Source organism: Balaenoptera acutorostrata, chromosome 1 (assembly GCF_949987535.1).
Source record: "Balaenoptera acutorostrata chromosome 1, mBalAcu1.1, whole genome shotgun sequence".
Classification (NCBI taxonomy): Eukaryota; Metazoa; Chordata; class Mammalia; order Artiodactyla; family Balaenopteridae; genus Balaenoptera; species Balaenoptera acutorostrata.
This window is the reverse complement of record NC_080064.1, coordinates 8,651,715-8,673,436: the sequence shown is the minus strand read 5'-3', so window position 1 is coordinate 8,673,436 and position 21,722 is coordinate 8,651,715. Positions and strand designations below refer to the sequence as shown.

Here is a 21,722-nt window from a genome sequence, read left to right as displayed (position 1 = left end):
CTTCCCTGGCATGAGAAGAACGAGGCATGTAGAGCAATTAGCATTTAATATTTGGTAATTAGCATGCTTAATGTGATTCAGAGAAGTTCCTTGACATTTTCATAAAAACAGAAAGCACATTCCCCTCCCACCCACCCTTCAAGGAGCGAGGCCTAGTTTGGCACAAAAAGAAAACCCAAAAAACAAAAAACTGTGGGCCAGTCTTTTTTGGTGCTGAATATGCATGTGTTGGCCTCTTTCGGGCCACTGCTGGTAAATTTAGAAACTCGTTAAGAACGCTTTCTCATTCAGCAGCCATACGCTCATGGATCAGAGAATCTAAGGGGAAATGGCTAAATCGAGCTTAAGTCGTGGGGCTGTGATGGTCCTTCTCAAGTAAATAAAACCCTCGTTGTGCCCCCGACAAACCACACACACTGTTGAAGTCCAACAGGGAGTCAAATTAGGGGACGCGGTGAGAGATACATTCTACTCTGTCGCTCCAGCGCCAACAACGTAACTCTTCGCCGGACAATGTAGCCGCCCACTCCGGAGTCTCCAGCCCGAGGGTTCAAGCCGGCGGTCCGCACGTCCCGGCGCTCGGACACTCCGCGCCGAGCCCGAGATGTCAGCTCAGGTTTCCCCTCCGCAGTCGGGTACCCCTCGCTCCCTCTCCGCGCCCGTCGGTGCCTCCCCAACCCCGGCCCCACGTGGCCCCGGGAAGCAGGCCGCACTACCCTGCTGCCGCCGACTGACAGCCGGCCGCAGCCACCGGGCGCCGCGCTCCAGCGAGGCAGCCAATGAGCGCGCTCGGAGCGCCGGCGGGGCGGGACCGCCGGGCCGCCGAGCGCCCGCGCCGCCACTGGAGGGCTTGGGGCCCGCCCATGGCAACAGGCCCCGCCCCGCCGGCAGGGTTAGGTTGCGGCGCGGGCGGCGGGGAGGAGTTGGTCCCGTTGTGCTGCGGCTCCGCGCGGCCTGCAGTCCCGGGCCCGCGCCCCGCGCCGCCCGCCCGCCCGCCGCCATGGAGCCCGGCCTTGACGGCCCCTCCGCCTCCGGCCCCGCTGCCATCCACGAGGGCTGGTTCCGCGAGACGTGCAGCCTGTGGCCCGGCCAGGCCCTGTCTCTGCAGGTGGAGCAGCTGCTACACCATCGACGCTCGCGGTACCAGGATATCCTCGTCTTTCGCAGGTACCCCCGCCCGCCCGGCCCCGCGCCCCGGAGCCCCGGCGACGGCTCTCAGCCCAGACCGCCGGCTGCCAGCTGCCCAACCCCACGCAGCCCGCCGGGACTCCTGCCCCGGTCTCGGCCCAGCCCGCCCCTCTTCCTGCCGGACCCCGGTCTTGCGCCCTTTACCTCCGGATGCCCCCGGCCGTCTCTGCCCGCTCCTGTCCCTGCAAAACTGTCAGAAGTTCTCGGAACTAGGCCCGTCTCTTCCCTCCGTCCCCTCCCCACCCTGCATCCCGTCTCGCTGGGCTGGGGGGCCGGCGTTGCGGGCGGTCCTCTTCGGCGGGGAGGGAGCCGGAGTCTGCGCCGACCCGACGCGCCGAGCTCCACGTGTCAGTCCCGGACACGTCAGAGCCGGGACCCCGAGTCCAGCCTCCACCTAGCGGGCCTGCCCGCCGATCCTCGCCACGTGTCACCCCTTAGGACTCACCCCTGGAGCCCCTCTGCAGGTTGGGGGAGATTCTTCTCACCCAGGGCGAGTCGGGGCACGTTGCCCCTTTCCCGGGGAACCCAGATTCCTGACTGTCACTCCCACCCGCAGTAAGAGCTACGGTAACGTGCTGGTGTTGGACGGTGTCATCCAGTGCACAGAGAGGGACGAGTTCTCCTACCAGGAGATGATCGCCAACCTGCCTCTCTACAGCCACCCCAACCCACGCAAGGTACTCCCATCCCACCCACATCCAGCCCTGAGGCCAGTGATAGGTCCCACAGAGCAGTGCTGGGGGCTAATGGGGGGAGCCACCCATTTTACAAGGATTGGGGGCTGACAGCCTGGCTGAGGCCTGGAGCTTGAGAAGGAGCAGCCCTGGAGGGAGTTTCCAGGAAAGGGGGACACGTCATGCCAGGTTCCTAGGGCAGGAGAGCTTTTCTAAGAGTAGGAAGTGAAGTAATGAGGCTTGTGGAACAGGGGAGCGGAGAAATTGTTCCAGGTGGTTCTGTCTGCTCAGCGCAGTTTGGGGGGCAGGGAGGCCAGCCACTGAGTCCTGCTGGAGCCTGTTTGGTGGGGCTGGTGCCCAGGGCCCCGCTCCTGGCTGACTCTTCCCCTGGCAGGTGCTGATCATCGGGGGCGGGGATGGGGGTGTCCTGCGGGAGGTGGTCAAGCATTCCTCCGTGGAGTCGGTGGTCCAGTGCGAGATTGACGAGGTGAGTGCGCAGAGCCGGGCGGGGTTTGGATTCAAGTCCCAGTTCTCCCTGAATTGGCTGTTTACCCTTGGGCAAGTGGCTTAACCTTTCTAGGCCTTGTTTCTTGGTCTCAAGAACACGTTGGAGGATTCAGTAGGAAAACCAGATAGTAAAGCACCTGGCACAGAGTAGGTGTGCCACTGATGCTAGTTCTTAGTAAGACTAAGAGCTGATGCTGCATAGAAGTCCCAGGGGACTCCAACCACCTGTGCACCTGCCCTTTACAGCAGCGTGCTTCCGTGAGCATCTCGGGTTCCGGGTTCAGTCCCTGCCTCCTTGGAGCTGATATTCTAGTTAGGAGGCGATATCAAAGGGTTATCTGATAAAGGAGTGTGAGATAAGGCATAGTGGTGAGGAAGGTCCCCAGGGTGTGGGTTGATGCTGAGGTCTGAATGAGAAGCAGCTGGCCACGTGGAGACAGGGAAAGGCTCTCCCGGTGGAGGCTGGAATTCTAACCTCTGAAACAGCAAGAAAGCCACTCAGCTGCAGTGGTTGGGTCTGGGGAGAGGGAGCAGGGGTGGTGGAGGTGTGGGCCGAGCTGCAGGCGGGAGCTAGCCCTCTGAGAAGCTATGGGGAGGCACCAGACTGCTCTCTGTTTTACAGATGTGGAAACTGGGGTTCCACAAAGGGAGTGGCTTGTCCAAGGTGACCGGGCTCTGAGAGGGGATCCCACTCAACTCTGTCTGGCTCCAGGGCCCCCAACCCCCGTGGCCCAACCTGTTCCCTCCTGTCTCCTCCCCAGGATGTCATTCAAGTCTCTAAGAAGTTCCTGCCGGGCATGGCCATTGGCTACTCTAGCTCAAAGCTGACCCTACACGTGGGTGACGGTTTTGAGTTCATGAAACAGAACCAGGACGCCTTCGACGTCATCATCACTGACTCCTCAGACCCCATGGGTAAGCAACGGATGGCCTGGGGCCTCTGGCAGCCACCAGAGGGAAGGCCAGCCTCCCCCTCTGTGTCCCAAGTCTGAGTTGCGGAGTAGAGGACACAGGGGGCCCCCAGAATTAGTGCAGCTCTTTTCCCTTCTAAGTTGTCACCTCCCCACTCAAACATGGCTCAGCAGAATAGGGGGACTGGGCTACTGCACAAAGTTCACAAGTTGGTTGAGGACCTGGAAGAGAGTGGGGCTCTGGGCTTGGGCCGCTGAGGCCCCAGTTTCCTCTTCAGCCTCCTCTCTGCTCTCGACAGGCCAGCATCAGGGTGTGTGGGGTGTCTAGCCTTAAGCCAAGGCTCAGGGTGGAGATCCCCCGGATGCAGTGCCTGTGAGCATCCCCCCAGGAATGGGAGTAAAATGTGGGGCCCCCTCGTACTGGGGTACTGGATCCCTGCCCCTCTCAAAAGCACCCTCTTCGTCGTTGGTTTCTGAACTCCACAGACCTGGCTTCAGTTCTCAGCTCTGCCCCTGGGCAGCTGTGAGGGTCTGTGTGGTCAGGTGACAGCGGCCCTTGCCGCCTCCAGAGCCAGGCTCAGGCAGTCTCAGCCGGAGCGTTCCTGGTCCCTTATGCCCTACTCCCCTCAGGCCCTGCTGAGAGTCTGTTCAAGGAGTCCTACTACCAGCTCATGAAGACCGCCCTCAAAGAGGACGGCATCCTCTGCTGCCAGGGTGAGCGGGCCGCCCCGCGGGAAGGGGCTGGCGGGGGTGGGAGCGCGGGGGTGGGCAGAGAGCGCCGCCTGCCGGCTGCTGATGCTGCCTGACCGGCCCCCAGGCGAGTGCCAGTGGCTGCACCTGGACCTCATCAAGGAGATGCGGCACTTCTGCAAGTCGCTCTTCCCCGTGGTGGACTACGCCTACTGCACCATCCCCACCTACCCCAGTGGCCAGATCGGCTTCATGCTGTGCAGCAAAAACCCAGTGAGCTGTGGGCTGTCCTGGGGGCGGGAGCGGGGCAGGTGGGCACGGAAAGCGCTCCCCTGAGACCCCCCCTTGTCCCCAGAGCACCAACTTCCGGGAGCCCGTGCAACAGCTGACGCAGAAGCAGGTGGAAGAGATGCAGCTGAAATACTACAACTCCGACGTGCACCAGGCAGCCTTCGTCCTGCCCGAGTTTGCCCGGAAGGTGAGCTACCTGCGGGGCAGGGAGACCCAGGGCTCCCTGAAGGGCCCCTTTGGTCCCCTCACAATCCAGCACCCTCCTGACTAGGCATCGTGTCCCACCAGGCTCTGAATGATGTGCACTGAGCCCACGTGCCGCTGCCCACGCTGCCCAGGACCTCGGCCAGGGAGCCTCCGGGGCGCCTGGGCCCCACCAGCCCTGGACAAGACCCCCGCTGGCTCGCCCACCAATCGAGTGTCACAGGCCCCAGAACGCTGCCCGGCCGGCCCTGCTGGGCGGACTGTCTGTCTTCCTGTGTGTGGAGCTCAGCCTCCGAGCCTATACCAGCTGTGTACGGCAACCACCCGCCTTCTGTCGCCCCTCACTCACCAAACACGTGTATTTATAACAAAATGCTGAATTGTGTGTCCCTGGACTTCAAATGGGCCCAGGCAGGGGCTGCAGCAGCCATTAACGGCTTCCGCTGTGTGCCAGACCCTGAGCTGGCCCCGCTGTCTGGCCTTCAGTTGTCTGCCACGGGAGTAGGCAGGCCTGCCTCCTTGTGTCACCTTGGACTGGCCCCTTGAGCCCCGTGGTGCCCAGGGATGCAGCGGTCATCAAACTGGACCCAAGTGTGTCCTAAGAAGCTTTAGCCATTCCTTCACCAAGCCCCGCACAAGGCTGGTGGTGGTAGGCCCATGGGGCCCAGGCTGGGGGTTGTCAAAATCAAGGGCTTTGCTTTCTCTTGGGGCTGCCCGGCAGGGTCCTCAGAAGACTTTGGGCCAGGTCCCATCCTGGGGTGGGTGTGGACGTGACCCCAGAGGCCAGACCCCAGAGGTATGGTTGGGGTCCAGTTCCTTGGGCCTGCACGTCAGGTGCCTTGACTCGGCTCAGATTACAGACCTGGGTTCAGATCCTGCCTGCCCCCCTCATGAGCCTGCCCGCTGGTAAGTTCCTAGAAGCTTCCCCCAAGTGTTGAGAGGTTGAGAAAGCAGGTATGGGCGGCTACACAAGGACTCTGCGGGCACGTGACTGTCCCCTCTCCAAGGTGCTGAACCGGCAGGCACCTCGGCCCTGCTGACTGCCGGGACTGAGGGTCTGGTGGTGGGACAGGAGCCACCACAACAGGATGCAGGCTGGGGGAGGGGGCCTCCAGCCCCCTCCTAACTCGGGGGATTGGCCCCTGCTCCTTGCAAAAGCCGGCGTCACCTCCCCCGCCCCACACCTGCCCTCGGCAGGGACGTGGTCAGGGAATGTGTTAACCTGGGAAACGGGCCGGCGGGCTGGGGGCCAGCGTGGGTGTGGGAACCCTGGTGGTGGTTCAAGGATACTCCCAACCCCACTTCTACCCTGGGCACCCACCTTGGAGTCCCCACTCGGCAGGGGCTAAGACTGAAGTCATAATAGGGGTGGGAACAGGGGTCCAGCTGTGCCACCAACTCCTCGAGTGGCCTCAGGCCAGTCACCCGCCCTCTCTGGGCTTCCCGTGCTCCACCCTCACAAAGCCCCTAGACTGAGCATCTTTGGGGTTCATCCCTGGTCAGCAAGTCTGATCCCAAGCTAACCTCCCCGTTCCACCCCCCGGTCTTCCCCCTCCCGCGGAGGCCCGGCGGAGTCAGGACTTGGCTGGGCTGCAAGAAAGTACCAGGCAAAGGAGGACTGGCGATGGCCAGCTATGGAGCATTGTCCTGTCACCTGCTTTAATTCCTTTAACCTTGACAAGGAAGGCAGGAAGGAAGATACTGTTAACTCCACACAAGATGAGGTGACGTGCCCGGGGCCTTATCAGGCAGCTGGCCTCCCAGGAGCCACTCCGCTCCGTGGGCCTCTGCAGCCCAGCTGGAGCGCCCTGGGGCTCCCAGCAGGGGCAGCTGCCTGGACCTCCACTCTCAGTGGCCCTGCTCCCCACGGCTCATCTTACTGACCAAGCTCCAGGAGGTCCATCGTGAGGATGACCCAGGGAACGAAGGTGGGCAGGGAAGGCGGGTGGTTCCAGCGCTGGGGGTACTGGACCTGGGTCACACTAACTCTGTGGCTTGAGCTACTCAAAACTCGTGACTCGGTCACCCTGTCTGTAAAATGAGAGCAGTGGTCCTCACCTGTTACAAGGCTTCATTAAGGAGCACATGTCACGTCGTTCTCACTGAGCTGGTGGAAATCAGGATTTCTTCTCAGGGCAGAGGAAGAAGAGAGGGCCCAGGTTGCAGAAGTAGCTGCAAGAATGCCTGACCTCGACTAGAAGGTGTCTGCATGTCAGTCCCTCCACTTCCCCAACTTTTAGCGAAGTCTGCGTGCATGTCCCCACCTGGAAAGGGTGGGCGTTGAGGACAAGCACTGAACCCCACAGCTGGGCGGATGTGATCTGGACACAGACTGACCCACAGAAGCAGAAGCAAAAGCAGGCGTTCAGTGGGGATGTGACCTGAGTCCTCCAAAGTTCCCGAAATCTGGAAGAGGGCCGTGAACAGGCCCAGTCTGTGGCACGGAGAATAAAATCAGTCCTATCTAGAGTTCTGAAATTCAGGTATTAAAATCAGCCCTGCCCACAGATGTAGAGGACAAACGTATGTACACCAAGGGGGGAAAGTGGCTGGGGGGGGGATGAGTTGGGAGATTGGGATTGACATATATACACTAATATGTATGAAATGGATAACTAATAAGAACCTGCTGTATAAAAAAATAAATTAAATTAAATTAAAAAAAAAATCAGCCCTGCTTCCCCCCCGCCCCGCCCCCGGTTTAAGGATGCAAGTAGTTCCCAAGCGGGTTGTTAGGAGAAAAATAGCAGCCCTGCTGTACCTGCTTTTCTCCCCGGAGGCAGCCACATTTACCTCTCTCAGCTGATCATTTTGGTCATGCCTCTAAACAATGTGCTTGTATTACTACTTCTCGATTTGTCAGTTTCAGTCATAATTGTTGATTTTCCACTGGGGAACGTGAGGATTTAGCTCTTTGCTTCCCTGCCCCACCACACTCTCAAGCATTAAACGATAATCTTGGTTGGCTCCGAAATCAGTGTTTGCACCATTACAACTTATGCAAATGCCGTTCTCAGCTGAGACTCAGAGAAAACGATAACTTTTTATCTCTGGCACAGCTTCCTGTTTTTCCTGGAGGGTTTTTTCATTCGCTTAATTTTCAATAAATTTATCACTAATTTAGCCCCAAACTTTTACCAAATCGCTAAAGCTCTTAAGATGTTTGGATTCAAAACACTTCCTGAGGTTCTGGTCAATATGCTAATCAGTTGTGGGTTTTTTTTATTGAGAGATTGTGAGATTTATTGTGAGATTCTAAGATTACCTAGCTTCATTATAATTATAATTCATGATTATATTTAATGGAATGTTCAGTAATAAGAAACTAATATACATACCATGCATTTCTTTATTATGAGTTGTACCATAATGTATATAACACTTTGATTTAGGAAAAATAATTACTGGAAAAAAAAATTTTTTGGAGGATCTTTGGACTCTACCGGTGTCCTATCATTTTCATCTTCCTGAAGAATCTGTTCCAAGCCTCCTGACTACCCCAAATGGGATTCTCTGTCGGGACTCTTGTCTCTTGGACCCCATATCTTCCTGTTTCTTGGTTTACTCCCTCGTTTTGGTGAAGCATATCCTAGAGGAGCCTTCTGAGAAAGGGGACAAGGGATGAAAGTTTTAAATAACCTGACATGCATGAAACTCTTGATTCCATCTTCATGCTTAATTGATGGGTACAGAATTTGGTTGAGTATAGAAATATGTTGGAAATTATCTTCCTTCAACATTTTGAGATTTGCTGTTTTCCATTGTTATCATCTATTCCTGTGTTTAAAATTAGCCCAAAATGTAGCAGATTGAAACAGTAACAATAAACGTGTCTTTTCTGTGGGTCAGGAATTTGGGAGTGACTTAGCTGGTTGGTTCAGTTTAGAGTCATTCATGAAGTTGCAGTAAAGCTGTCGCTAGGGCTGGAGGGTCAGCTGCCGAGATGACTCAGTCACATGACCAGCAGATTACGCTGACAGATGTTAGGAGGCCTCAGTTCCTCCCCATGTGGACCTCTCCAAAGGGACACTGAGTGTCCTCACACATGGCGGCTGGCTTCCCCCAGAGCGAGTGATCAGAGAGAGAGCCAGGTGGACACTGCGATGTCTTGTATTCCTAGCCACACATAACACACCATCATTTCAGTCATGCCCTATCCATAAGCCCTACTCAGTGTGGGAGAGGACCACACGTGAGGGCGTGAATACCCCAATATGGGACTCACTGGACGCTGGCTTCTAGTTTCCAGTGTTATTTCGATAGCTCCAAAATCATTCTTTTCATGATCTTTTGTATGTGATCTGCTCTGTTTTCGCTCTCCTCCCCTCTCTCTCTGTCTCTCAAAGTTTGTAGAACATAATTTTTCTCTCTGGTGTTTTGCAAATATCAGGTGTAAAGTTCTATTTTCATCTGTTGTTCTGGGCACTTGGAGGACATTTTCAATCGGTAAACTCGCATTCTTTTCAGTTCTGGGAAATTTCCTTGCATTATTTTGTTTATAATTTCCTTTCCTCTGTTTTCTTTGTTGTCTTTTTCTGGAATTCCTGTTATTTAGTCTTCGACATACTGTATAGGACTTTACTGCGTTTTCATTTCTTTTGACTCTATTTTTCTGGAAGATTTCTTCAATCTTATCTTCCAAACATCTTATTGAGTTTTTTGTTTCTGTCATATTTTTATTTCCCCAAACTGTTTTTTGTTCTCTGAGTGCTCTTGTTAAATAGCATACTGTTCTTGCTTCTTGTTCTGGCCTCTCTTTTTGCTTTGAAGATATTAATTATTGCTTCATTTTAGTTTTGGACATTTTCTTCTCACTGCTTCTTACTGTTTTGTTGTTGTTGGTTGGTTGATTTTTTTGGTCTTTCTCCCTCATGTGTGAGGTTTTCCTCAGTAACCCTTGAATGTTCTGCTCATGTGTAAGACTGGGGACTAAAAAGCTAATTGGAAACTCTGAGCGCATGATGGGGGCTTGTCAGCTGACTTTCACTGTGGGTGAGGCGGCTGAGCCATTTGCTTGTAGAACCTTGAAGTCAGTGTCTTTAGGTCTTTCCTCCTGAACTCGTCACACTTCCCAGGAAAAAGAGAGAAGCCTGGTGGCTGCCAGGTTCTAGGAGTTGAGTCAGAGGAAGGCTGGTCTGTCTGCTTAGTGGCCCTGTTTTCTGTCTGCCCCCCCACCCCATGCTCAGCTGGGCCTGGGACTCTCCATATACTCCCTCCAACAATAAGTCTCCACGTTTCTGCTGAGGTCGGGGGATGGGAAATAGGGATTGGCAAGATTCTTACATGCGTCCAGAAGGACCTGCTGCCACCAATTCCTGATTCCACTGCCAACTTAGAGTTGCTTCCTGGAGAGCTGTTTCCACCTGCCCATCTGTTTCCCCAGCTTCCTAAATGTTGATGCTGCCTCCTCTCCCGCATTCCCCATCGTCGTGGGCTTGTGTTTTTAAGGCTTTTCTCTTCTCTCTTACCGTAGCGTTTCAGGAGGCAAAGGGAGGTGTGTGTGTGTGCCTCCCCCATCTCCACCTGGAAGCCGTCACTGCCGAGGTCATTGTCACAGAGCCCCTGGGCGACCTCGGAAGTCACACACGGCGGGGGAACCGCGGAGGTTCGGGGTGAGGGACAGAGCCGGGACTCGGTCCCGGAGCTGGCTGCCATCCAGGTTCAGCCCCTGGCTCCTGGAGCACCCTGTCCTCCCTGCCCGGAAGTCTGGGCAGGCAGGAGTCATGGGGTCTGTTCCCAGAATGCCAGGGGCAGGGCGGCTGGGGGCAGGGCCGGCCGTTGGACAAACAGATCAAAGGTGAGGCGCCCTGGGGCTCCAGACCGGGCCCGGCCGAGCGCACCATGAGGTGGGTGGAAGCCCCCAGGGTCTCCCCAGCGGGGGTGAGGGGGGAGATCGGGCCTCACCGCCCCTCCCCTGCGCTGCCCTCAGGCTGCTGGTCATGCTGGGCCTGCTGTGGGGCTCGGCAGCCGCCACGTCCTCGGGCCCGCAGTGGCCCAAGCCCGTGTTCGGGCGCCTGGCATCTCCTGGCTTCCCAGGCAAGTATGCCAACAACCAGAAGCAGCGCTGGGCCCTGACGGCGCCCCCCGGCTACCGCCTGCGCCTCTACTTCACTCACTTCCACCTGGAGCCCTCCTACCTCTGCGAGTACGACTTCGTCAAGGTGCCGGCAGGGCGGGCGGGGGACGGGCACGCCGGGGAGCGGGGTCTGGCCTCCTCGGAGGGAGGGCGGGAGGCCGGCGGGCCCGGGGTCTCGCCTTCCCCCCGTGACCCGCAACCCCACAGCTGAGCGCGGGGCCCACGGTGCTGGCCACGCTGTGCGGGTCGGAGAGCACGGACACGGAGCGGGCGCCCGGCAACGACACCTTCTACTCTCCGGGCTCCAGCCTCGATGTCACCTTCCGCTCCGACTACTCCAACGAGAAGCCGTTCGCGGGCTTCGAGGCCTTCTACTCAGCAGAGGGTGAGCTGCGAGAAGGCCGGTTGGTGGGGGGGGGGGACTCTGTCTTGGGCCAGACCAGCCCTCCCTTCTGCCCCCGCTCCCTGAGGCTGGACTCCTGCCAAACCAGCAGGAGGGTCCCCACCTGGTCTGACATCATCATCACAGTGCAAATATCAGCAATAGCCGGGACCTCTGCTCCAGGCGGAGCCCCATTCTGTGCCGGGTGCTGAGCCAGGACACCCTCACGGGCCCCCGTGGTGCAAGGACCCAGTGAGCCCGTTCACAGATGGAAAGTGACGCCCCCCCCCCCACTGGCCTGGGCGCTGCATCTGCCTGTGGGCTTCGAGTCTGACACTTGATTTCAGATTCTGGCTCCTGCAGGGACTTGCTGTTGGCCTCGGGCAAGTGGTTCAACCTCTCTGTGCTCATCCTGAGACTGCTGCAAGAACTTGGTGAAACCTGTATAGAGGCCCACCCACTGGGTTCCCGTGCTGGCCGCTCCTTTCACTAGCCTAGCCACCATGAGCAGGACCATTAAACGGTCATTGGTTTAAAAAAGATGGTATTTAGGTCTCCCTCCAAGTGTTGCAGGGAGGTCGCAGTGACCCTGGGCCTCTAGCGCCCAGCTGGGCATGAGACACCTGCAGACAAGAGGAGGTTCCTCTCAGGTCAGGCCGTGATACTGGACGGCCCCTAAACCCGAGCCTAGGCTTCAGCGATGTCCCATCTCCTTCCCTGCTGACCGCCTGCCGGCCCCTCCCCCAGACATCGACGAGTGCCAGGTGCCCCCAGGAGAGGCCCCCCCCTGCGAGCACCACTGCCACAATCACCTGGGTGGCTTCTACTGCTCCTGCCGTATGGGCTACGTTCTCCACAGGAACAAGCACACTTGCTCAGGTGAGCTGCAGCTGGAGGGGGGCCCTGTGCCCAGCCCGCCCCCACCCTGCCCCAAGACACAGCTGGCTTCTCAAGGCCATAGCTGCTCTGCCCAGGCCACTGGAGGGCTCACTGGCCTTGGCCCACTAGACACTTCTCCTGGGTGACGGCTCCTTTTCAGATCTTCTGTCCCCTCTCACCATGCATCCATCTACCCATACATCCACCCACCCACCCACCCTCCCAACCATCCACCCACCCATCCACCCATCCACCCACCCATCCACCCATCCATCCACCTACCTAAGCACTCATCCGTCCACGTTCCCCAACTCCTCGCCTGCCTCCACCCTGTCCTTGGCTCACTGTCACTCCTCTTCAGCTCATTCACTTGGTGAGCACGTGTTAGGCCCTCACTGTGTACCTGGCCAATCAGGACTCATCCTCCCTGGGGGGCTCCAGGATGAAGGAGTGGGGGCCCTAGGCCTGCCTCACACAAGCTTCCCTCCATGAAACTTCAGCTCAAAGCTGCCGGTTCAGCCCCCACCAGGCCGACCCCTTTGGCCTCCACGGCCCGGACTCCCCTCTGCGCCCCTGCCAGGGGCCTGGACAGAAAGCCAGCTGGCGCCCCGGGAGCGAGCAGCCCCAGCCCTCGGCGCTGAGCCTGCTCCGCCTGCTCAGTGTCCCTCCCCCATGTCTCTCCCCGTCTCTGTTCTCTCTTCCAGAGCAGAGCCTCTAGCCTGCCCTCCAGCTGCGGTCTGGGTAGGGCAAGACCGCTGCAGCCTGCAGCCCCCATTGACCCCGCCCACGGACCTAACAATAAACTCGGCTCCACCTCCACCTGCTGCGTGTCTCTGGGGGGGAAGGGTGAGGGGAGGGCAGCAGTGTGCACTCTGGCCCCCCTTCCTTCCCACCCTCATCTCAGCCCGATGGGCCCTAGTTGGTGGGAGCCGCCACTATGGGGCCGCAGGCTCCTTTGTCAGAGGGGCTTGCTCTGTCCTCACCCTCATTTTGGTGATGGGGCACCGAGGCCCAGAGGGGCGGGGGGCTCACACAGGGGAACCGAGCTCTGGCTACGCCCCCACCAGGAGTCCGAGGACTGAGCTCAGAGCATCCTGGGGTCCACCTCCTGTTCAGAGGGTACCTCAGGCCCTGGGTGTGCTGGGCTGGGGGAGTCTGACCCCAAGCAGAGAGGCCCAAGGAGGTATCGATTCACTGATGGGCAGTCTGGTCCCCCACATCCGGGGGTGACTCCCTCTGTCCCATGGGGAGCAGCCACGTGGAAGAAGAAGGGCAGTGCTGGGACTCCTCACTTCCTGGAATGCCTGTGTCCCCACCTCTGCCACCTGGGGGATGGGGGGTAGAACCCTCCTACGAGTGATGCCAACAGACATTCCCTCTGCAAAGGCAGGATCAGCTGTTTCAATGGGGAAAGTGGGTACCAGACTCACTTATGATCAGTGTGGACTTGCACTGCCCTCAATTGCCCCCCAGGGCAGAGCCTAGACCCAGGGAAGGTGGGCAAGGGGAGGCCTTTCTGAGTGTTCCTGGAGGGGGCCCAGGGGAGACTCCTCTCCTGCCACCTCCCCACGCCCAATTCCTGGGAACAGGAAAGTCCCCTTCACTTCTCCTGGTGCCCCTTTCCCCCGGGCAGACCCTGACAAGGCTCACTCCCTGCACCCCTGGAACTGTGACTCTGGCCCAGGGTTCCCCGCACCAGGAGCCTCAGCTTAGGGCCTCCATCCTCCCTGGGGGTGTGAGTGGGGCCCCTGGAGAATGTAACCTCCAAGTGTCACTTGTTTCAGCTAAATCCTGGAAGCCAGAGAGACCCCTCCCTAAATTGTCCCTTCAGCCACTGGGTGGGGCATTCAGTCTCGGGAGATGCTTCTGGGGCTGGCGTGTGACGGTGGACGGGCGGCCTGAGCCCCGCCGCCTGCGCCTGGCTCACCCCGCCTGTCCTCTCCCCTCTCCCCAGCCCTGTGCTCAGGCCAGGTCTTCACCGCCCGGTCTGGGGTGCTCAGCAGCCCTGGATACCCTCAGCCGTACCCCAAACTCTCCAGCTGCACCTACAGCATCCGCCTGGAGGAGGGGTTCCGTGTCACCCTGGACTTCGTGGAGTCCTTTGACGTGGAGTCGCACCCTGAGACCCAGTGCCCCTACGACTCCCTGAAGGTCTGGTTCCCCTGGCCGCTGCCTCCCCCTGGCCCGGCAGGTGCTGAGGTGACAGGGGCCTCTCCACTTTCAGATTCAAACAGACAAGGAGGAATATGGCCCATTTTGTGGGAAGACGTTGCCGCACAGGATTGAAACCAAGAGCAACACAGTGACCATCACCTTTGCCACCGATCAGTCGGGGGACCACACGGGCTGGAAGATCCACTACAACAGCACAGGTGAGGGCAGGTGGGGCTCCAGTTCGGCCGGGAGCTCTTCCAGAAGCGTCAAGGAGCCACATGGGATGGAACCCGTCCTGGCCGGGCCTGGGAAGTCAGGGGAGGGAAAAGCTTTCCTTAACCCTCTTAGTGTCCCTGGCTGGGTCTGAAAAGCAACCTGACAGGTTAACAGGAAAAAAAAAGCATACATGTTTATTTCATGTAAATTATATGTGGCACGGGAGCCTTTGTAAGGAAATAAAGACTCAGAGAGACAGCTGGACCTGTGTACTTTCGTGCTAGGTTTGCTGAGGGGTGTGATAGGCTGAGGAATAAGTAAGGGTGGTAAGCGGGGTGGGGGAACTTAGCCAGGCCTGTTTATTAGGATTCTTCTTGGCATCCTTTTGTCTTTGGTGATAAGGCTTCCCTCTGGGTGTAGGGAAGACACCTGTCACATGAGGGTCTTATGACCTGCTTCAGGGAAGAAGGGCGAGGGGCGGGGAATCAGAGTGACCTTCCTGCTTCTGCCATTTTCTCAAACTCCCAGCTTAAAATCGTCAACATGCCAAGGTGCCATGTTTTGAGGTAGTGTGTCCTGAACTCCATCAGAAGACAGACCAGGTTTGAGTGGGGTGGTGTGTGAGGCAGGGGTCCCCTATGGGAAGTGCCACCCCCCCATTCATCCACCCACTCACTCACCCCTCCATCCAACCATCCCTCCTTCCACCCATTTACCCATCCACACAGCCGTCCTTCTCTCCTTCCCTACCTCTCACCCTCCCCTCTTCCGTTCACCCAGCCATCCAACCATCCCTCCTTCTATCTGTAGGGGAGGAAATAATAATTTTCCCTCTGCCCTTCCAAAGTGTTGGCTGGGAACAAGAGACATTAACGAGAGAAAAAGAAACAAGTTTATGAACGTGGATATCTCGTGCATACATGGGAGATAACCCAGGGGAAAATGAGTCTCAGAGGTGGCTTAGAATTCAGGCTTAAACATCTTCAGCTAAAGGCAAAAGAGAGAAAGGGTACAGGGGAGTCCAGTTATGAGGAGGTGACCAGGAAAAGCATGGTAAGCAAGAGTAAGATTCATTATGCAGATTAAAGACTCTTTTTTTTGCTTTTGAAATTTAACTTTAGTAAAAAAAATTTTTCTGTCTTTTCCTTTGTTAAGAGTTTCTAGTGATTTAGTCATCCTACTCGTGGTACAGAATGGGAGACACTCTTACAAATGGAGATTTCCTCTGTAAATGTACATTTCCCTTAGAAAACGGTAATTTCTACTCTGTTTTCAGAGTTTCTCCTGTGTCTGCTGTTTCATAAAATAATCAGCTCAAAATACAGTTGGCTCCCCACATCCATGGATGTAGAACCCATGGATGGATACAGATGGCTGACACTCTGCCTTTTTTTTTTTTTTCTTTTGGCCGAGAAGCTTGTGGGATGATGTTAGTTTTCCAACCAGGGATTGAACCCACGCCCTCGGCAGTGAAAGCGCTGAGTCCTAACCACTGGACTGCCTGGGAATTCCCTCTGCCATTTTGTATAAGGGACTTGAGCAGCCACAGATTTTGGTATTCACAGGGCTCCTGGAACCAATGCCCCGCAGACATCGCGGGACAGCTATAATCCTTATGCCAAGGAGGCAGAGTTTGGAGTCATGTTCCGCCACCCCTCACACACATCCATCTGTCCATCCTTCCCTCCTTCCATCCATCCATCCATCCATCTTATGGATGGGCACCGGGCCCTGTGTGGGGAATACGTAACACCTCTGCTGTCAGTCCAGTCTTGTCATAGCAACATGACCACAGCCCTGTGACAAGCACAGCCGAGCACCAGACACAGTGAGAGCCCAGAGGAGGGACCTGGCCCAGGCAGGGGCCGGGTGCTGACAAAAGGGGCCCAGGACAGGAAACATACAAGATTGGATTGAAAGGATAAGTAGGTATTGGAGGAAGGTGGAAGGGTGTTCCAAGTGCAAAGGAAGTGTATGTGCAAAAGCCCAGAGGCTCCACCTTTCTCGGTGTGAGCTGTAAGAGGGTGTGATGGGGTAGGCAGCGATGGGCGCTCCCGCCTGACACGGAGGGTTTGGACGGGAGTCTGCACTCCGCCTCTCGGACCCTCCTCCACCACCTCTTCCTCGTGACAGACCCTCAAACGTAGACGGTAGTTCTTGGTGCCACCTCCTGAGACACGAGTCCAAGTCCCCCACCTTCCGGGCACTGACCTCTGGACGTGTCTGTCCCTCTCACCACTCTCAGCCAACAGGTCTTTCAGGATGTTTTTGGAAGGACAGAGTAACTGAGCTGGAAAAGCTCCAAAGCAAAACACCCAAGGCCCCAAGCCGTGCTCAGAGTGCAGGCTGGGTGTCAGACTGCCCGGGTTGGCGTCCCGGCTGTAATGCATCCTGTTTCCTGGCCATGTGACATTGAACCTCTTAACATAACTTTTCTGAGACTTAATGTCCCAATTATCCAATGAAGGACAATATCTCCTTGGAAAGGTGGGGATTAGTGGGCTAACGCAGAAGACACCGAGTGAGCATGGGGGAGGTATTGAGTAATTTAAAAAATGAGGAGACTGAATTAGGAAAGATATTAACCTTTGGGCCAGCTCTGTGGGAAAGGGTGAGAGATGGGTCAGGAGAGGAGAGACCAGCACTTTGGGAACATTTCATTTGCCTCTTGTTCATTTTTAAAAAGCCTTTTGTTTTCCCGTGGGTCGAAGTAATAAAACTTCTAAAACTGAAGCACTGGTTTCAGAGTGAGTCAGGGGGAAGAGTCAGGTTTGCCAGGCTGGTGGGTGAGAAGGGGCTGGGACAGAGCCTGGAGGTGTGTGTGAAGTGCCAGCAGGGCCCTGGCCTGGGTATGAGGCGGCCTCGGGAAGCCCTGGGCCCCGACAGGGCTACCTGGAACATTCCTGGAGATTGGTTCCAAGAGGGGAGACTCTGGGGCCTGCCTGGGACCGAGAGTCACTGCAGGACACAGGGGTCAGCTGCTGGAGGAAGGAGGGCACTGGGCAAATGACCTGCGTGGGCTGAGGGGTGGCCTTGGGGGATGGGCAGCCATGGGGGACTGGCTGAAGCCTTGGGGTGACAACAGGCCAGGGTTTGGGGGCCAAAGTGGAAGCCAGCCCTGAGCCCTGTGGGCACGTGCTCACGAGGGACGTATGAGGCTTCCTGAGTGCCAGTCTGGCCCTGAGCCCCGGTGCCTCTCTGAGCCACAAGGGCTGCTGTGAGGGTTCGGTGGCTGCAACCCCCTGTGGCCCAGCACTTATTAGCAAAGCGATTTCCTCTGTGTTTCACATTTGGTCCTCGCAACAGCCCTAGAAGCTGAGCAAACGTTCTTACCACTCTCAGCTTACAGATGAGGAAACTGAGGCTTTCCTGTGATTTTAACCCATGCTGTCCAGCTCTTTCCCCCCCAAGTTACACTCCCCCGGTTTTCAGCAGTGTGTGTGAGGCCCCTGGCGTGGAGCAGATGCTCCCTTTGCCGTGACGTGACCTTGCTCCCTTACCACGTGCCTGGCTTTCTTTTCATCACTTTGGCTGAAGCCCAGGCCAGGCAACAAATCCTAATTTGTACGATAAGCAGCCGAGAGTTTAATCTTGCCTTTGGTTTTAAATCCTAAGAACTCTACCCCACTGTGACAAGCTCTCTTTACACGTCAAGTGTTTCATTTATAAACCAAGAACTTCTAATTGCTAAATTCAGACTTGCTGCTATAGAGCCAGCTAAACCCCAGACATCTGGTTTCCTTGCGCAGCTCAGCCCTGCCCTGACCCGACAGCACCACCTAACGGCCACATCTCCCCTGCGCAGGCCAAATACGTCCTGAAAGACCACGTCTTTGTCTTTTGCGAGTCGGGCTACGAACTTCTGCAAGTAAGTTAATACAAAGCTGTTGAAGTGCACCACAATCATGACGGTTTTTGAATGAATACATATTTATATCAGCAAATATGTGAAAGGAAAATGGGGAAACAGCTGTTGTCAGCATGGTGGTTTACTTTGCCTATCATTAAACAATAAAATTCAAAGAAATGATACATTTGCTAAGAGAAGCAGCCACAAAGAATTTTCTATTCTTAGGAACTCCGTTGTTGTTTTTTTTTTAATTAATTAATTTTTGGCTGTGTTGGGTCTTCGTTGCTGTGCATGGGCTTTCTCTAGTTGCGGCGGGGGGGGGGGGGCTACTCTTTGTTGTTTTGGTGGCTTCTCTTGTTGTGGAGCACGGGCACCAGGCACGTGGGATCCAGTAGTTGTGGCGCGCGGGCTCAGTAGTTATGGCTCGTGGGCTCTAGAGCACAGGCTCAGTAGCTGTGGCCCACGGGCCCAGTTGCTCCACGGCATGTGGGATCCTCCCAGGCCAAGGCTTGAACCCGTGTCCCCTGCACTGGCAGGCGGATTCTCATCCACTGCACCACCAGGGAAGCCCGGAACTCCGCTTTTTAAAAAAGCTTTTTTTGGGGCTTCCCTGGTGGCGCAGTGGTTGAGAATCCGCCTGCCAATGCAGGGGACACGGGTTCGAGCCCTGGTCTGGGAGGATCCCACATGCCACGGAGCAAATAGGCCCGTGAGCCACAATTACTGAGCCTGCGCATCTGGAGCCTGTGCTCCGCAACAAGAGAGGCCACGATGGTGAGAGGCCCGCGCACCGCGATGAAGAGTGGCCCCCGCTTGCCACAACTAGAGAAAGCCCTCGCACAGAAACGAAGACCCAACACAGCCATAAATAAATAAATAAATAAATATTTAAAAAAAAAAAAAAAAAAGCTTTTTTTTTTTTTTTTGGAAAGCTGACGATTAAAATGAACACCTTTTCTCTGTTCACACACATTACAGCAGCTCTTGGTAAAGCAGCTGAAATGTTTGTCATGTGCTCTGTGTTATCACCTTGCATTAAATCAAGCTCCTCCTGGTCAAATGACCTTTACATGAAACAACTCCTGGGCCCACAAAAAAATTAAACAGCCCTTGGAAACAGTATATTCTGCAAAGTTATAAACAGTGACCACTGTTAAGGGAGAAGGAGGATAATTTCAAAAAATGCTTAGTGTGTTGCTTTAGGGGCACAGGTAAGAGATTAACATGTCCTCTTTATGTTCTTCAAAATGTCACTGAATCCCAGTGGTAAAAGGTAATAACACTGAAAAGATAGCTGGCTATGCAACCAGTCCTGTGGAGGCACAACCGCCCCAGACCCCCCAAAAAAGTGAGACACTTTGCTCAACTTGTAAACTTCTGGGCAGGCTCTTTCCACAGCAACTTGGACCTCAGGCCTGTTCAGTTTCTGAGGAAGAAAGAAGTCATCCTGCTCTCCTTTGAAGCATAAAGCTTCAGTCAAAGCCAACTTCTTTCATTTTAAAGTCTGATTTTAGAAAAATATTTAGATAAGTCAAAAATGTCCCGCTAAGTATTAGCAACGGAAACTGAGAACACACGTGTGAAGCTTATGGAAATATTGATATTTTAAGTAACTTTCCTCCAGTTAATAGCCGCAGGCTAGAAAAATCCAGACACATTCACTCCATGTCTATCAGGCTGATCTTCCCCAAACTTTTGACTGTCACCCTTTGGCACTTTACATAAAGAAATGGTGGAACACCAGCAGGAACTTGTGAGAAATCTGACGTATTCTTGGATTAAGTGGAAAGAAGAAAATATAAACTGCAGAGGTCAACATCTTTAAAAATGAGATACACACATAGGTGACATCACCAACAAGCACACACATGTATCAAGGCAGCTGGGCTGCGTGTCCAGTCACGTGGGTGCATCACCCCCTTGGGAGCATCTCTTGAAACACTGGAACTATTGTGGGAGCAGAGCTTTGGGGAGTGGTTTCATGATATAAACAAGGAAATTAATATTTTCTCAATTCCTCTTTAGGGTTATTGGCCCCTGAAATCATTTGTTGCAGTCTGTCAGACAGATGGATCTTGGGACAAACCGATGCCAGAGTGCAGCAGTACGTATGTGTGACCACAACGCCTGTAGCTGCTTCTGCTTCTACTGCTTCTTCTGGTCTTTTTTAAAAAATGATTTATCAGGGCTTGAATTCCAAATTTGCTTCTCGTCCCCAGTTTCTCAGAGCACTATTAAGAGGTTAAAACTGGACCAAGCTACTAGGAAAAGTGTTTGCTTTAGAAAAGTATGGTACTTAAAATTATTTTTCTAAGTATAAAATACTCATAAAACATGGGAAAGGGGCTTCCCTGGTGGCGCAGTGGTTGAGAGTCTGCCTGCTAATGCAGGGGACACGGGTTCGAGCCCTGGTCTGGGAGGATCCCACATGCCGCGGAGCGGCTGGGCCCGTGAGCCACAATTGCTGAGCCTGCGCGTCTGGAGCCTGTGCCCCGCGACGGGAGGGGCCGCGATAGAGAAAGGCCCGCGCACCGCGATGAAGAGCGGTCCCCGCACCGCGATGAAGAGTGGCCCCCGCTTGCCGCAACTGGAGAAAGCCCTCGCACGAACCGAAGACCCAACACAGCCAAAAATAAATAAATAAATAAATAAATAAATAAATAAGAAAATCCTTTAAAAAAAAAAAAAAAAACATGGGAAGGAGAAAATTACAAACATTATAATACTCATAATCCCGCTGTATCAGAGTATAATCACTCTCGTTTTGGTGCATAGCCCTCCAATTACATATATCACACAGGTAAACATGTACAGGCTACTGTTTGTAGGGACATATACGCATCAAACTGGGATGACGGTGTTCATTACCATTTTGTGAACTAAGAATCACGTACCTTATCTTTAATATTTTTAAAATTATAAGATACATGTTAAATGGATAAAAACATATAAATTTACAAAAATATACAGTGATAGCCTCTCTTGCCCAAATCCTCAAACTACCTGTTAAGACACTGGGGTCCATTCCTTCATATTCTTTATTTCCTATACTATTTATACTAACGTATCTATTACATACTTTTGAACCAAATCTGACTGCAGTGTACTCTTCCCCCAACATTGTTGGGGTATCTTTCTGCAACAATCCAAGCACTCATAGAGCTGCTCGTTCTTTTTAATGACTGCAAAGTATTCCATCAGAGGACCTATGCTTTTTATTTCATGTGATTTCCACTGTTTCCAGTTTTTGTTTTTTTTTTTAAGTTTTCTTTTTCTTTTTCTTTTTTTTTTATTTATTTTTGGCTGTGTTGGGTCTTCGGTTCGTGCGAGGGCTTTCTCTAGTCGCGGCAAGCGGGGGCCACTCTTCATCGCGGTGCGGAGACCGCTCTTCATCGCGGTGCGCGGGCCTTTCACTATCACGGCCCCTCCCGTTGCGGGGCACAGGCTCCAGACGCGCAGGCTCAGTAGTTGTGGCTCACGGGCCCAGCCGCTCCGCGGCATGTGGGATCTTCCCAGACCAGGGCTCGAACCCGTGTCCCCTGCATTAGCAGGCAGATTCTCAACCACTGCGCCACCAGGGAAGCCCTCCAGTTTTTTACTATTACATATGCTGCCATAGTTAACACCTCTGTACGTATACTTTCACATATTTTGTGCAAGGGTTTCTACAAAATTCCTAGGGGGATATTTTTATTTCAAA

General features: G+C 54.8%; 2 protein-coding genes across 8 annotated transcripts in view; both read left to right on the top strand.

Annotated features, from left to right (window-relative positions):
* Positions 1 to 880: 880 nt before the first annotated feature.
* SRM (spermidine synthase) lies at positions 881 to 8,318 on the top strand. 2 transcript variants are annotated; one of them, XM_057550353.1, is made up of 8 exons: positions 882 to 1,167; positions 1,745 to 1,865; positions 2,257 to 2,349; positions 3,131 to 3,284; positions 3,911 to 3,994; positions 4,098 to 4,243; positions 4,326 to 4,448; positions 4,550 to 8,289. In XM_057550353.1, the coding sequence occupies exons 1-8, from the start codon at positions 1,001 to 1,003 to the stop codon at positions 4,568 to 4,570; spliced, it is 909 nt and encodes a 302-aa protein (XP_057406336.1). In that variant the 5' UTR covers positions 882 to 1,000; the 3' UTR covers positions 4,571 to 8,289. The 2 variants fall into 2 exon arrangements, with proteins under 2 accessions (XP_057406341.1, XP_057406336.1); XM_057550358.1 differs by lacking the exon at positions 2,257 to 2,349 and having other exon boundaries at positions 881 to 1,167; positions 4,550 to 8,318.
* Positions 8,319 to 9,647: 1,329 nt separating this feature from the next.
* Positions 9,648 to 21,722, top strand: part of MASP2 (MBL associated serine protease 2) — a 15,698-nt gene continuing 3,623 nt past the window's right edge. The window contains exons 1-8 of one of the 6 annotated variants that reach the window (XM_057549219.1): positions 9,648 to 10,262; positions 10,395 to 10,626; positions 10,749 to 10,926; positions 11,671 to 11,802; positions 13,757 to 13,953; positions 14,027 to 14,174; positions 17,978 to 18,040; positions 20,048 to 20,126. In XM_057549219.1, coding sequence (XP_057405202.1) covers positions 10,189 to 10,262; positions 10,395 to 10,626; positions 10,749 to 10,926; positions 11,671 to 11,802; positions 13,757 to 13,953; positions 14,027 to 14,174; positions 17,978 to 18,040; positions 20,048 to 20,126 — 1,103 coding nt within the window. In that variant the 5' untranslated portion in view covers positions 9,648 to 10,188. The other 5 variants (XM_057549196.1, XM_057549200.1, XM_057549209.1 and 2 more) reach the window with 5 other exon arrangements.

Coding starts and splice junctions, on each gene's coding strand:
- SRM (XM_057550353.1), top strand. CDS start 1,001: ATGGAGCCCGGCCTTGACGGCCCCTCCGCCTCCGGCCCCGCTGCCATC. Junction 1,168..1,744: donor GATATCCTCGTCTTTCGCAG/GTACCCCCGCCC, acceptor TCCCACCCGCAG/TAAGAGCTACGGTAACGTGC. Junction 4,244..4,325: donor TGCTGTGCAGCAAAAACCCA/GTGAGCTGTGGG, acceptor CCTTGTCCCCAG/AGCACCAACTTCCGGGAGCC.